This window comes from Panicum virgatum, chromosome 9K (genome assembly GCF_016808335.1).
Source record: "Panicum virgatum strain AP13 chromosome 9K, P.virgatum_v5, whole genome shotgun sequence".
Lineage (NCBI taxonomy): Eukaryota > Viridiplantae > Streptophyta > Magnoliopsida > Poales > Poaceae > Panicum > Panicum virgatum.
This window is the reverse complement of record NC_053144.1, coordinates 14,226,628-14,240,864: the sequence shown is the minus strand read 5'-3', so window position 1 is coordinate 14,240,864 and position 14,237 is coordinate 14,226,628. Positions and strand designations below refer to the sequence as shown.

At 53.9% G+C, this 14,237-nt stretch overlaps 1 protein-coding gene and 1 long non-coding RNA gene across 2 annotated transcripts; one reads left to right on the top strand and one right to left on the bottom strand.

Annotated features, from left to right (window-relative positions):
• Positions 1-1,024: 1,024 nt before the first annotated feature.
• LOC120648533 (probable glutathione S-transferase parA) lies at positions 1,025-1,807 on the bottom strand. The gene is made up of 2 exons (XM_039925286.1): positions 1,466-1,807; positions 1,025-1,378 (listed from the first exon to the last, which is right to left on the bottom strand). Exons 1-2 carry the CDS (start codon positions 1,805-1,807, stop codon positions 1,025-1,027), a joined length of 696 nt encoding a protein of 231 aa, XP_039781220.1.
• Positions 1,808-3,395: 1,588 nt separating this feature from the next.
• Positions 3,396-7,291, top strand: LOC120650256. Its single transcript, XR_005665547.1, has 2 exons — positions 3,396-5,767; positions 6,727-7,291. It is a non-coding gene; the product is annotated as an uncharacterized LOC120650256 (long non-coding RNA).
• The last annotated feature ends 6,946 nt before the right edge of the window (positions 7,292-14,237 follow it).

The window sequence follows — 14,237 nt, the reverse complement described above, 5'->3', positions numbered from 1 at the left end:
GTTGGTCTTTTAATACAGTTCCATGAATTTTGATACGTCGAGTCGTCGAATTCACCCATTTTATTTATCAAGAGTAGAACACGCACTGCCTCTTATTCGTGAACCGCGCCGCCGCCGCGGGCGAGGTGAGCATGGCGGCAAGCCAGCAACCGAGGCCGCGAGCAGCCCCTTGCCCCCCGCTACACCCGGCTGCTGCCCCATAGGCCACAGCACAGCGGGGGGCTGCCGCACTCGCTGACCGTCTGGAAACGCCCGGCGCACGTGTGGGATAGAAATAGCGTTTGAGCCAACAAAAAATATTTATATGTTCTCCCTTCGTCCTACTAAGATTGTTTATTAAAAACCTTCAGATATATTACTAGTGGTAGAAAATGACCATATTAATCCAAATTAACTATAACAGTTATAATTAAAGACTGTAGTTTTTATTTGGTTCATTAGATCCTCAATAAATGCAAATTCATTGGAACCAGAAAAGTGTTGATTGGCTTCATACCCTTCTCTATACGGACTTTACTACCGTCTAATAAACGAACTGGAATAAAATTTTAAATCTACACAAACCGTCTTTGTAGAATAGAGGGAGTAGTAACAACAGATTATATGTATAGTTTATTTCCTTTTTAAGTACTAGTCATAAACACTACATGCACGCCCACACACCCAAGCGGTGGCGTGGTGGGGTAAAAATCATTTATCAATTCAAATCAACCACTGCGAAACATGTCCTGAAGAAAAAGAAATTACAACCACAAATGTTTGCCAAAACCGCGAACAAAATCAGAAGATTTGAAAAATACAAGAGCACACAAAACGACATGCGTAAACAATAGCCAAGCATCAAGAAGTTTGCGTCGAGATCATGGATCACGCAGCCAACGGTGCACTGTCGCGCACCGCGCGGGCCGTGCGTGCAAACCAAACCAAAACACAGGCACCGGCCGATGATCCATTCCCTCCTTATTGCAGCCAAGCTCTTGCCGGCGCCGCCCGCGACGAGCGGCGAGCACCCACGCGCCACGCCTCAGTCGAGGCCGAACATCTTCCTCATGCCGCACACGAACTGGAACACCTGCTCGGGCTCCGGCAGCGACTCGGCCACGAAGGTGTTCTCCCGGGCGCAGCGCTCCGCCCACGCCGCGAGCGCCGGGCACTCGGCGGCGACGGCGAACCCGCCGAACCTCTCGTAGGTCAGGAACCACGGCGCGAACGGCACCAGCGCCACGTCCACGTACCCGAGCGCGTCCCCGGCGAAGTACGGCTTCGCTCCCAGCTCCGCCTCCAGCGTCTTGAGCACGGCCACCAAGTCCTTCTTCCCCTCCTCCACCGCCGCCGCGCCCTTGGGCGACCGCCACACGCGCACCGCGCTCTCCGGCAGCTGCGGCATGGCACGCACACACATGCTCGATCAATTGTTCAGGTCAAAATCGAATACGGATCGGTCGATCGATCGACGGCGACGGACCTTGGTGTCGACGTAGGAGGCCCAGAAGCGGGCGTGGGCGCGGGCGCAGGGGGCCGCGGGGAGGAGCGGCTCGCCGGCGCCGGCGAAGGCTTCGTCGATGAACTCGAGGATGACGAGGGACTCGCACACGGACTTGCCGCCGACGAGGAGGACGGGGACCTTGGCGTGGACGGGGTTGGAGGACAGCAGCAGCGCGCTCTTGGCCGCCAGGTTCTCGGGCTTCTCCTCGTACGCCAGGCCCTTGCGCTTCAGCGCGATGCGCACGCGGTTGCCGAAGGGGCTCACGAAGCAGTTGAGCAGCACCAGGCCGCCGCAGCCGCCGCTGGCCTTGTCTCCCTCCATCGCCTCCCTTGAAAACTTCGAGCGACCGAGCTCGCGCGGCGTCGATCGACCTGATGTGGCCGGTGGTACGGTGCTCGGCTCGATGGCTATTAGCTGATCGATGTCGTGCCTGTATATATAGCAGTAGGTCTTGGCTGCATGCAGGCTGTGTGCCCCGTGTTCCTTGGTGTCACTTGGCTTTTCTTGGTTTCTGCGTGCCCCGATCGAGGCCGGGTTAATTTGCGATGGAAATCAGCAAGGGATTCCGATCGGTCTCATCGATCCTGTCTTGGGTTACGTCGTCGACAGTTTGTTCCTTTCGCTTGATCGCTTCAGAAGCCAGGAGAGAGCTTCGTTCGTTTCTCGCCGTGGTTCATGCTTCTTGTCGAGGGGAGAGCATTGGCGCCGCCGCCCGCCGACGCTGCCTATACAGTTTTTTTTTAAGACTCGCAGCTTATACAGCTTGAGACGCATATCTTTTGATCTGTCATGACGTGGGCACTCCAGCAATCTATTTTGTCCTGGAGTTGATGGACGTGAGCCTAATCGAGAGTGCTAGAAGGAATTCAGATCATTTTTTTACAGGAGAGATCACCTCTGATTTTCCTGGAAGCCATAAAAGTTTCGGTACAAGCACTGGGGGATATACCCAGGTCCAACGCATCACCGCAACATGCAAGCAGAAACAAACTCCCTTCATACGTACAACGAAATCACAACTCCACAATGTCAGTGATCGCCACTCCACCTGGTGAAAATTATCCAGCCACATCTTCATTTTGTCCCCCAAAGCCGCCAACTCGTCTTGATCGTGCAGCCCACACACACAACTGAAAGCAAATGAATTCAACCTTTACCCCGTTAAGCTGAAAGAGAGCAAATGGATTATCCTAGCACGCGTTACCTCACCGTTTGAAGCAGCAAGCAATTCCACGCACAGAACCTCTCAAAAAAAATTCCTCGCACATAAAAAATGAAACAGCAAGCAATTCCACGCACAGAACCTCTCAAAAAAATTTCCTCGCACATAAAAAATGAAACAGCAAGCAAAAGAACGGAATAAAGCTGCACGACAAATTGGCTAATGGGCCAATGAAAACGATAGAAAAAGGCCCAACTAGCGCTCCCGCACTTCACTGTTTCAATCAGACCCACGATGAATCTTCACGAGATCAGAGCCACACAAAAATGGGTGAAAACATGAACAATAATCATCCGAGAGATATTTAGAGAATCCGTTTTTCAAAAGAAAAGAAAACGAACCTAACTCTTGGGCCTCCGCCCTCCTCACTCTGCTGGGCTTTTATTTCTAAAGATCCTGAATCTTGCGGTTCGATATACATTAATAAAAAGAAGAAAATTGACCTAATTTATACGTAAATCGGGTCCGAAAACCGTACAATAGCCACAGAACCTGCCACTACACACCACCGACAACTAGCAAATAAAGCCTTCTGCTGGCTTGCTGTAGGGTTTGCGCATGCGGCTCCGAGGCTTGTCTAGAGCCCACTCGAGCATTTTACAGCCCAGCCCACACCCGAATTTCCATCCATCCATCCATCCATCTAATCCAACGGCTCAGGTCCATCCCCCTACCGGCCTCTGCATCGTAGTCAACCTCATGACCACCACAGAAGCGCCGCCGCCACCCTTCCACCGCCCACAGCTTGCTCCACCGACTCCAGCAAGGGACGCCGACGAGCCTCCACCCCGGAACCACCCCAGCATCCCATTTTTGAACTCTGGCGAGTTTGCTAATGGCACTGTCGCCCCCGCCCTGCCCTCCTTTCTCGTCTCCGGCGGCGTCCCGCCGCCGGATCCGACCCCGCTGCCACTCCCGCGCTAACTCGTCGCCGGTGCTAGCCCCCGCCGCCTCCGCAGACCATCCGGTTGTCCACCAACCGCCCGCGGCCGGCGGCGCCCCCGCCGCCTTGCCGCACCGCCGGCTTGAACCACCACCACCGCCCGCTACCTTGCCGCCCAAAGCTCCTTCTAGGTCCGCCGGAGGCAGGTAGGCTTCCTCCGGTCCTCCCCAAACCCCGAACGATAATAAGTCACTGAAGCTCGCCGGAGTCGAGGAAGACACGCTTGTTGTCGTTGGCAAAAAAATTCGAGTGCGTGGAGACAATATTTCTTTTTTTCTTGACACCTCTCATCTGGGTACAGCTGTAGCATCTGTTCATACACGCACACACGTACCCCCTACCCTACACACGCACACTACACGTGTACAATCAGACCTACAACTACACACAGATATGAAGATCGCGTCCTTCTAAAGATCACAGGAAACCTCCAAGGCTCCGTGTGCGACGGGCGCAGTCCCTTGTGGCACTAAGCGTGAGAGGCAACGGAGATTATTAAAGATACTGAGAACAGTACCTGGTGAGGCACGCGAGTTGCGATTGTCAGGAAGAACCCGCGCCCGGCCGCTCGCGCACCTGCGAGCGAACCAACTGAGCTATCGCTCGTCCTCGTGGAGACAATATTTCACTCGAGTGTAATATAGATTTCCCGTAGTTTAGTATAATAGTTAGACAACCCTAATCCCCAATTCCAATCTCCCCCATCTCAATCTCTGCTGCTGCTTCCCGCCGCCTCCCGCTTCCTATCCGTGATGCCTGAGCCCACCGCGGCCGCCACCTCCCGCCGATCCGCGATGCCTGAACCAACCGCAGCCGCCACCTCCCGCCGATCCGCGATGCCTGAACCAACCGCAGCCGCCACCTCCCGCCGATCCGCCATGCCCGAGCCCAGAGCTGCCTCCTCTCCATGCCACTGATCATCCTGCTTGGGTCCTCTTCGACACGCTACCGCACATCGGGCGCTGCGACAATGCCGCCGCCGCCGCTCGAGCCCTTACGAGCGCCGGCGACCTAATCGAGGTGTCTCTGACGCTCTCCGAACCGCCTGCCCTCTCCCAGTGTTTCGTCCACTGCCCCGGCCTGGCGGACGACGTCTTCATCGGACAGCCCCGGGTCACGGGTGCGGAGGGCGCTCTCCTCCTTATGCGCGTGATCTTCGCCGATCGCAACGGCCAAGGGAAGTTGACCGACGTCTTTGTCTACAGGGCCGGCCCTGGGGAGCCATTGCTTCAACTCCTCCCGCGCCCCTACCCAGATGGCATCTACTATAGGTGTATCGGCATCTTGCCCTGTGGCGACGCCAGGAGCAGGCACTATCTCGTCGTCATCCCCGAAATGCGATTTCAGGCTCGTCGGTGGGAGGGATATCATCTCCGCGTCTATTCATCAGAGACCGAGTCCTGGAGCACCAAGGTAGCCCAGGTGGCTGATGACATGGAGACAGACTACTGTAATTTGGCCTCTCATGAACCGACCAAGGTGGTTTCCTTTGGAAGAGGCTTGTTGGGCTGGATCGATCTTCGATTTGGTATTCTGCTATGCAATGTGGTTGAAAAGGATCCTGAGGTTCGTTTAATCCAGTTGCCTGAATTGCTGCCCACCAACAGGGCGGACTTCGGTGTGGATTTAGATGGTGACATGCCGTCTCTGCGTCAAATTCGGGATGTTACCTACAAAAATGGTCGTATCAGGATGATCGAGGTTGAATTTCCGGATCTGGATGACATCAATATGGACTTTAGGTGGAGGGCCACAGTATTTGAGACGATGGCTTAAGCAAATAACTGGTACAAGGATTGCACTGTTGACTCTTCAATTATCTTCCTTGGTGACTCATATAACGATTACACGTTTTGTGAAATGCTTGGCTGCAATGACAAGCAGCTAACTCTGAACACGGTGGTGAGTTTAGCCCCTACTTTGGACATGTGCAACGACAATGTTTTCTACATGATGTCCAAGCGGAATGCTAAGGACCCAAATGCCTGGGTGCTTGCTATCAACACCAGAGACAGCACACTGGAGAAAGTTGTACCATTTTCTGATGAAAGGATGTTCTATTTTGATCCCTCCTACCAGCAATGTGCCTTCTCCAAGTTTCTTGGAAAGGCTGCAGGTAACTTCTACTGTTATACATTTTGATTACTGCACATTTGATTGTACAACCAATTTATTTGGTATTATGCTCTTTTTGATTTTTAATATTTTGTTGCTCTGAAACAATTGGAGTTCATTGTGCCATATTAAGAAAAAGGGATTGTACTGTTGCAATGAACCTAGATGCTGTTCAATTTGATATTCACATATGCATATTTCTTTTGGTTGGGACATCGGACTGGGAAACTAGATGCAGCACCTGGGTATATCCCCCAGTGCTTGTACCGAACCTTTTATGGTTTCACATATGCATATTAGTCATTTAGTTGACCATGTGTTGTCGTGCAAGCATCTCTATGATATTAAGATTTTCAAAATACTTTTTGCATACCAGCTATTTGCATCGTTGAATTACGAAGCCTTTCAAAGTCCAAAAGCTTAAGATGCGAGGATTTTAGGTTTAAGAATGTAAATTGCCTTTAAACAGGTTCTCTTAAACTGCGAATTAGATTTTCTTTTACTCTAAACCAGAAGAAGAGGTATAGTCCGTTAGTTTTAGCAAGCCTAAGCCAACTCATGTTTGTGAAATGCTTACTTAAAACAAATTCAAAAAGAATTCAGTTTTGTTTAAATTATATTCAATATTCAATAAAATAATGATTCTAATAAACTCGTTTTATATTAGTATTGGCACAAATTTCATAGTTTCAATATTAATTGCATGAATTATCTATATTTTCTTTTAGTGGTTTAATTTTGCTAGAATATTATCTGATTTCTCTGATTACATTTGTGTACGTACCAATTGAAGGACTATTTCTACTTGAATGTTGTGTCTAATGGAAATGAACAATATGCCTGAAGAATGGTGAATTTGGATAGAGCTTTAGTGCAAACAAAGATCTTTTCTTTGTACAAAGTTATTTTCACTAAACCATGATGCCATTCACATTTTGGTCTCGATGTTTTTCATTACAGATTGATTACAAATTAGAGGGAAGAACAGGGCAAGTTACATGGTAGTAGGGGTGTTGCCATTAGCGCAAATGCAACCTAATATGCAACTTCAGGCATGTAAACCCTTTTAAGTATTAAGTTTGAGAACAATTGTGAAGTGGACATTTTCTCCAAGATGGCAGAAGGTCACAATAGCAATTGGAGCTTTAGGTACTTCAGACATTAGTTGTCTCTCCCTTCAACACCATCGTCCATTGACAAGATCTTCTCTCCTAACATTGCATGGAAGTCGTAAGGCACTTTTAGTTCTCCGGAAGTCATTCCGACTTCTCAATTTGGTCTGAATTATTTGATAAATTTATTCCATATCCAGGTAGATAGCACTGCAATGTATTTGGAACTCAATGGCAGCACTGCTGATTTTACACTATATATTTATCCATAGTGGATGACATAAAATTAACCTAGCTTTATCTGTTTTGGGGAATTGTGTTTAAGGTAATTTTTATGATGTTTACAATAATAAACTGTGTGTAGGATAGTTGAATTCTGATATATTGAGATAACTGAACTACCATTGAGCTTATGTATTCATTCCTTCCTTCTTGCTCATCAAACATACGAGAGTTTGTATAAATGTGTATCCGTATAAAAGTGCTTTGCCCTATCTTGAACTTATTATTAGAACATTATGTGCTGGTTGCATTGCCTGGTTCAGAAGGGAGAAGGCGCCACTTCTGTAGGCCGAATGATAGCACAATGCAAGATGAAATGAAATATGTTTACAGTACATTTCAACTTCCTTTTTCACTGAACTCTACTGCAATCCTGCTTGTGCCGAAGGTGTTGTGATTGCAAGACACTTTTGACTAATATTTTTTGCTGATGGAATTCCATGGGTGAGCTGCAGTCCCCAGTAATAATACAGAAAAATCATGCATACATTGCTAAACTGCTTGAGGCCTGGTGAAATACAGAGGTACCCACCTACTACATTGCTAGGGGAGCATAAATCTTGGTGTGGTACTGTATTACACAACAGACTTAGGAGGGTTGTATTTTATTGTAGTTGTTCGTATAATCGAAGTTTGTATTAGTTTTCTTTAACCAAAAAATATACATTCTAATTCTTATGTTTAATAGGGGCAATGCGAATTGGAGCAACTTAGTTTTTTTTAACCGTTGCAATGCATGGGCATTCAACTATATTTCTTAGAAAATTAATATATGATTGGACTGACCTAATTTCCATAGAACTCATCAAACCTGGACCTGAATGTACTAGCTAAATTTTCAGGGCATCCGCAAAGGTTTTGATTTTCAGCAGAAATATTATTTTACCTGTAGCAATATATGGGTACATACCTAGTATGTGTAGATGCATAATAAAAATGATACACCTAGAAAAAAACGAAATGACTAATAATTTATGACGAAGAGAGTAGTTGCTAAAGTTATGACGATGTATATATGTATATGAGTACTCTCTCTAGTTATTAATATATATAGCTTTTTAATCAACAAGCAAATGGTTCAAAACATATCTCAATCTATAAAAAGTTGAAACAATTAAAACTCTTTCTCATCAAGATTAGTCCCACCGTACCCCCCACGGAGGCCAAGTCCAAAAGATTTGACGAAAGAGGGGGAGATTGGTTTCGTCAATGTTTCCCACCAAAATCTTAATATTTTTTACACCAGTAATTTTCTATACCCACCTCTTATACCCGCATATTACTTTTCTTTAGCATATACTTTTACTTTTCTTTCCACATGCATTCACCCATAATTCGCGGCATTATTTATTTTGGAAGGATAATAATTGATATAATTGTTTATGGAAGTGTCGTGGTGTGGCAAACCACATCCGGGTGGCGGAATGCACCCGCCTAAGCCCAGAGGGAGAATACTCGGGGGTTAGCTAGGATTAGTTCGATCTCGCTCATGAACACGATGAACACAACCGGTTTAGAGTGGTTCGGGCCGCCGGAGCGTAATACCCTACGTCCACTGTGTGTTGTATTCCTTTGCCTCGAGAGGGTCTGCGAGAGCTTGTGCTGAGTCCAGCGTGCGTCTTTGTGCGCTCTGGAGAGCCTGTGCTGTACAACGAGTGCCTCCCTTTTATATCTCAAGGGAGGCGCGTACATGGCCGTTGGGTCCTCAACAGGTGGGCCCAATAATGTAGTACAAGATAACGTACTGTTCATACATTATGGCCTTGCAGGCGGAGGAGATCTCACTCCTGGATTTCCTTGCCTGCTCCTGGAATCCCCGGTTCAGCATGTCCAGGCGCTGTCTTGTCGAAACGGCACCTGGCGTAGCTTGCGGCGTCGCCTGCCACGTAGCTGAACGGGCCGTGTAGCTTGCGGCGTAGGCGGCATGATGGAAAAACATCGTGCCATCGTATCCAATTAATGTGGCAGACGGGCTCTGCGCGGGTGCGGCGCAGGCGACCTCACTGTGTACCTTGGTAATACGCGGTCTACAGTGAGGACTGACAAAGTCTGCCCCGCGTGCCGCGGTGGTAGAGCACGCCTCAATCACCCGCATTGAATGCGGTGGGTGGGCGAGTCTTCCAGTGGAAGACTCATGCCCGCGCCCGCGCCTGCGGGACACGTGACGGCTCCGGACCCCCCCGGCGGTATGTTGGTTCTACGCGCGTGGGAGGCCCGGATGGACGCGGGAGGTCCCAGACCCCTATGGGGGGTCCGATGCCTCGGCTGTCGGCTCGGAGCTTCCCCTCCTCAGGGACACATGGCGTCTCCGGACACGTCCCTGAGCGGGGAGCGGGTCCGGGGCCGTTGGCCCGATGAGGTAAGGGCCTGACCCATGGGGCCCGGCTGCTCCGCACTTTACCGCGTAGTTACGGATGACTATGCGAGCCTTGCCTTACTGCAGTAGAAGTGGGTATCCCTGCTACGGGGTATCGACAGTGGCCCCCGGGCCCACCTCGGGTGAGGTACGAAACCGCAGGTGGGGCCACTACTGTAATTTGGCTCTGCATAACTTGAAGCCTCTTACTGCAGGGGTCTTGACCGGCTTTGACCATCCGTTGGGTTGTTTGCTGCCTCATCACATCGCAACGGCTTACTGACTCGTGGCCCCCACGCATAGTGGTTCACCTAGTCACGCGCGCGGCGCTAGGCATTGTTGCGGCCGGAGTAAACGGGATATTTACCACTGGCGCAGTTCTCGAAAAGCTTGGTCATGCCAGCGCTTAATGCGCGCACGTCAGCTCAGCTTCCGCCTCGCTTCGCGCGCGAGCGACGGTTTAGATCCCGCCTTTTCACACCTTTGCTTGTTACCCATCCTCCCTGACTGGCGGGCCTGGGCCCCCTTGTCATGGACTGGGCGGTTAACACCAGGTGCGTGCGTCGCTTGGGTTCCAGCGACGGTTTCGGGGTGCGCAGGTTGGGTCAGGCTTCATAAAGGGGAGAACCGCATACCGCGGTTACTTTCCCGCATTCGCCTTCTTCCTTCCAATCCTTGCGCCCCTTTGCCTTCGAGCTTCCTCGCCCCTTGCTGGGCATAGATTGCTCCTCACCTCCATAGTGAGATGGCATCCCTTGCTCATCCCCGCCGTTTCCAGACCGAGGAGGAGCTGAGCACGGTGCGCCGCCTGCTTGGGTGGAGTGCACAGGAGACTGCTTGGGGGATTCGAGCTGGCTCGGCTCCCCTCGGCAGCCTGCGCGCCGGGGAATTTGTGCTGTTCATCTCGCACATTTCCACCGGCTTGGGGCTGTCGATCTCCTCTTTCTTCCTGCTGCTGCTGGAAGATTTTGGCCTCCAACTACAACACCTCACGCCGCACTCCATCCTCCTGACGACCATCTTCGTGCACCTGTGCGAGATGTTCGTGGGGGTGCGGCCCTGCGTCATCCTCTTCCGCCACTTCTTCATCCTGGTGAAGTCCGGGAAGGGCAAGGACGAAGTGGGGGCGTACTACTTCCAGTCGAGAAGCGACCTGCGGACGCCATACATCCCCGGACTCGTCGGCGGGAAGTGGGAGGAGTGGCGCCGGGAGTGGGTGATTGCCACCACCGAAGCCAATGAGCGCCTGGTCTTGCCGACGGGGGGACCCGGCACCGACTGTTTGTCCTTGAGGGCCAAGCCGTCCCTGCCGCCGGATTTCGACTCCGTGCTGAGCAAGATCAGGTCGCTGGCGGAGAGCGGCCTCACCTCGCTGCACGTGCTCGGAGATTTACTGAAGCGCTGGATTGCCCCCCTGAAGCAGCGGCCGCGTCCTGCTTGGAGCTTCACCGGCCTCAACGACTGCAGTAGGACCCACCGCAGATAGGGGAGCGACCTGATCCAGGAAGCCTTGGGAGGTCCTGGTACGGGCGGTGACGGGGGAAGTCTTCGTCCCGGAGCACTTGATCCTTCCCCAGGGTGTCGTCCCCCTCTGCGAGGACTCGCACCTGAGGACCGTGGTGCTGGCTACCCTGCCGACTCTCGACGACAGTGGGCTGGCCGCACGCCAGACCGGAGGCGACCCGGACCGTGGGATCCGGATCCCTGGTGTGTCCGGGAAACAAGCCGTGTCGAGCGTCGCGGGGTCCGGCCCCACTGCTAGGGGCAAGGAGGCCGTGGCTGGAAGCGCCGCCACGGGCGGTCCCAGCCAGGCCCGGAGTAGCTCCGGCGCGTCGTCGGGAGAAGCGGGCCGGTGCCGGTTGCACCGGGGCGACGGGACCCCAGTTGCGGAGCCCGCCGCGAAGCGTCAGAGGTCCGCTGAGGACGCGGGCCAGGGTAGCTCCCAGGCCCTCGGCCATCGCGGGACCTCCGGGGTGGTCGCGCCGCCACCATCACCGCCGAGAGATACCTCCCCCCGGCAGCAACAGCAGCAGCGGCAGTCACGGGAGCAGCAGCATCAGCAGCAACAGCAGGAGCAGCCTCGGGTTGCGCCCTAGCCGCCGCCACAGGAGCGGCAGCAGCAGGAGCGGGGTGCGCCTCAGCAGCCACAGGAGCAACGGCAGCAGCAGAAGCAGTCGTCGAGCCTCCGTGGACGCTGGAGACCTGGCGCTTCAGGGTTAGTGTTATTCTGTTCACTCCCCTTATTCTCGGTGCTCCGCTTTTTGCTAAGGGCTTCTTCTCTTTGCTCGCCAGGGCTTCTCGCCCAAGCAGTTCTTCCGCCGCCGCTAGCTCGTCAGCGGGGGTCCAGGCGACAGGGGCCTCGACGATGACGGCGGGTGCGACGTCGGGTGCGGGGAGCCCGGGTGCAGTGGTTTCCGCTAACCCGGTGGCACCCAACACAGCCGCAGCGAGTGCGCCATCACCAGGCGCTGCAACGCCCGACGCAACGGCGGGAGCTATAGCGGGCGCGGGGAGCCCGGGTGCGGCGGCTTCCGCTAGCCCGGTGGCGCCCGACACGGCGGCGGCGGCGGGCGCAACAACGCCAGGCACTGCTACGCCCGACGCAACGGCGGCGGATGCGCCAGTGTCAGGCGCAGCCGCACCCGACGCGGTGGCGGCGAACGTACCAGGCGCAGCCACACCCAACGTGGCGGCGACGGTTGCGCCAGTGTCAGGCGCAGCCACACCCGACGTGGCGACGGCGGATGCGCCCATGCCCGGCGCAGCCACACCAGACGCGGTGGCGGCGGACGTACCAGGCGCAACCACACCCAACGTGGCGGCGACGGTTGCGCCAGTGTTAGGCGCAGCCACACCAGACGCGGTGGCCCCCGAGGCCTCGGCTACGGCTACGGTCGCGCCGTCACCGGACTTGGCATCGGCGAGCGCGGCAACGACGAACACAGCGGTAGCAGGTGCGGCAACTGTGAGCTCCTCGGCTCCTGAGGTCCCGACGCCTGTACCAGACGTCCCCTCCCCCAGTGCTCAATCTTCGGCAGGCGGCTCCTGCAAGGTCCCCCGGAGGAGGAAGCGGCTCCCCTCCCCCGGGTGCTGGTCCGGGTCCGGCGGTCGATAGAGGAGGCAACCTCTTCTGCCGAGGCGGCCTTCCGGCGGGAGTGGGCTGCTCCGGAGAGCGAGCGCCAGCGCCTCTTCGACTGGCACACCCGCCTGGAGGCGCACACGAAGGCTGAAGCCTCCCATGCTGCAGAAACCCGGTCCAAACTCAAAGCCGACCAAGAGGCCTATCGAGCCAATCTTTGAAAGGTGTTTGACCGGGAGTTCGCAGTAGCGAGCCGGGAAAAAACCCTGACGCAGCGGGAGGAGGCTTTTGCCCAGGAGGTGGCCAGCCTCGCGGCTCAGCGGTCCGAATTTGAGACTCGCCTTGCGGCCTAGCGGCCCGAGCTTGAGACTCGCAGCCAGGGTCTCGAGATCCGTAAGCAGGAGCTGGACAAGCTCTCTAGGACCCTGCAAGGATGGCGCAAGCAGCTGGAGGAGAGGGCCAGCAAGCTGGCTGTTGCCGAGTCGGAGTTGGAGGAGGATAGGAAGTCCCTCGCTAAGCGGGAATCCCACGCCACCAACATGGAGAAACAGCTTGAGCGCCAGCGCGAGGCCGTCAAGTCTATGAAGGAGACGGCGGTGAAGAAGGCGGCCCAGCTCGAGGAGAGGTCCCGCGAGGTGGAGGAGGCCAAGGCAGCACTGGACACCCGGGTGCAAGAGGCGGTCCAGGAGGCGGTCCGGAAGCTGCAGGAGGACCAGCGCGTGGGGGCCCAGCGAATCGCTGACTGGGCGAGCGAAGCGAGCTTAGCACTGGTGCCACTTGGAATGAGCCCAATCCAAGTGGCAGAGCTGCCAGCTTCGATTGCTGACGCCCTACAAGTGCTGAACTCCGCTTCGGATAGGCTCCGGCGTCTGGAGCCGGTCCTTGCTGGCCAGCTTGAAGCCGAGGGCCGCGAGCTGATCCGGATGGTGGCGGAGCACATCCTGACCTGCCTTCGGAGCCACGACCCGGCCATCTCGTTAGCCCCTGTGGTCGATGGTCCAGTGGCGGAGACGGAGGCCGCCGCTCGGGACAGCGTGCCGGAGGTCGTCGACTTCGTAGCCGCCTACTTCAAGCGGGAACCTGCAGACTCCTGAGCTGGACATTGTACCTTTATTTTTTTTGCATTATGTAACAAACCTTGTACTAGTTGAAATTTTAATAAAGGAAAATTTCAACTTAGTTGTTTGTTAGTTGCTGTGGTTGCGGTATGCAGCACCCCGGCGCCCTGTCCCCCTGGCAGATAGGTTCAGTTGTGAGGACCTATCTGCCATCGGAGCCGCAGAAGACACTCCGGACCCCCGTATGAGGTTGAGCAAGCGTTCTTGGGCGTAGGTGTAACATAGATTGCAAGCCGAGCGAGCGTCTTATTCCCTGTGTAGCAGAAAGAACTACAGAGAGGAGAATCAACTCGCTTGTATGACAGTAATGATACTGTAACTTAGCAGTTTGACGCATGCAGGATCGATCCTTGGTGTCTAGCTCAAAGCAAACGCCCTTGGTGTCTGGCTCAAAGCAAACACCCCGCCCCCCCTGAGAGACAGGCTCAGCTGTTTTGAGTCTGTCTACTCAAGATGGCAACGGGTACAGAAAACCCGCAAATCCGCGGATACCGAACCCATTGGGCGCGGATTTGGGTCTGGGT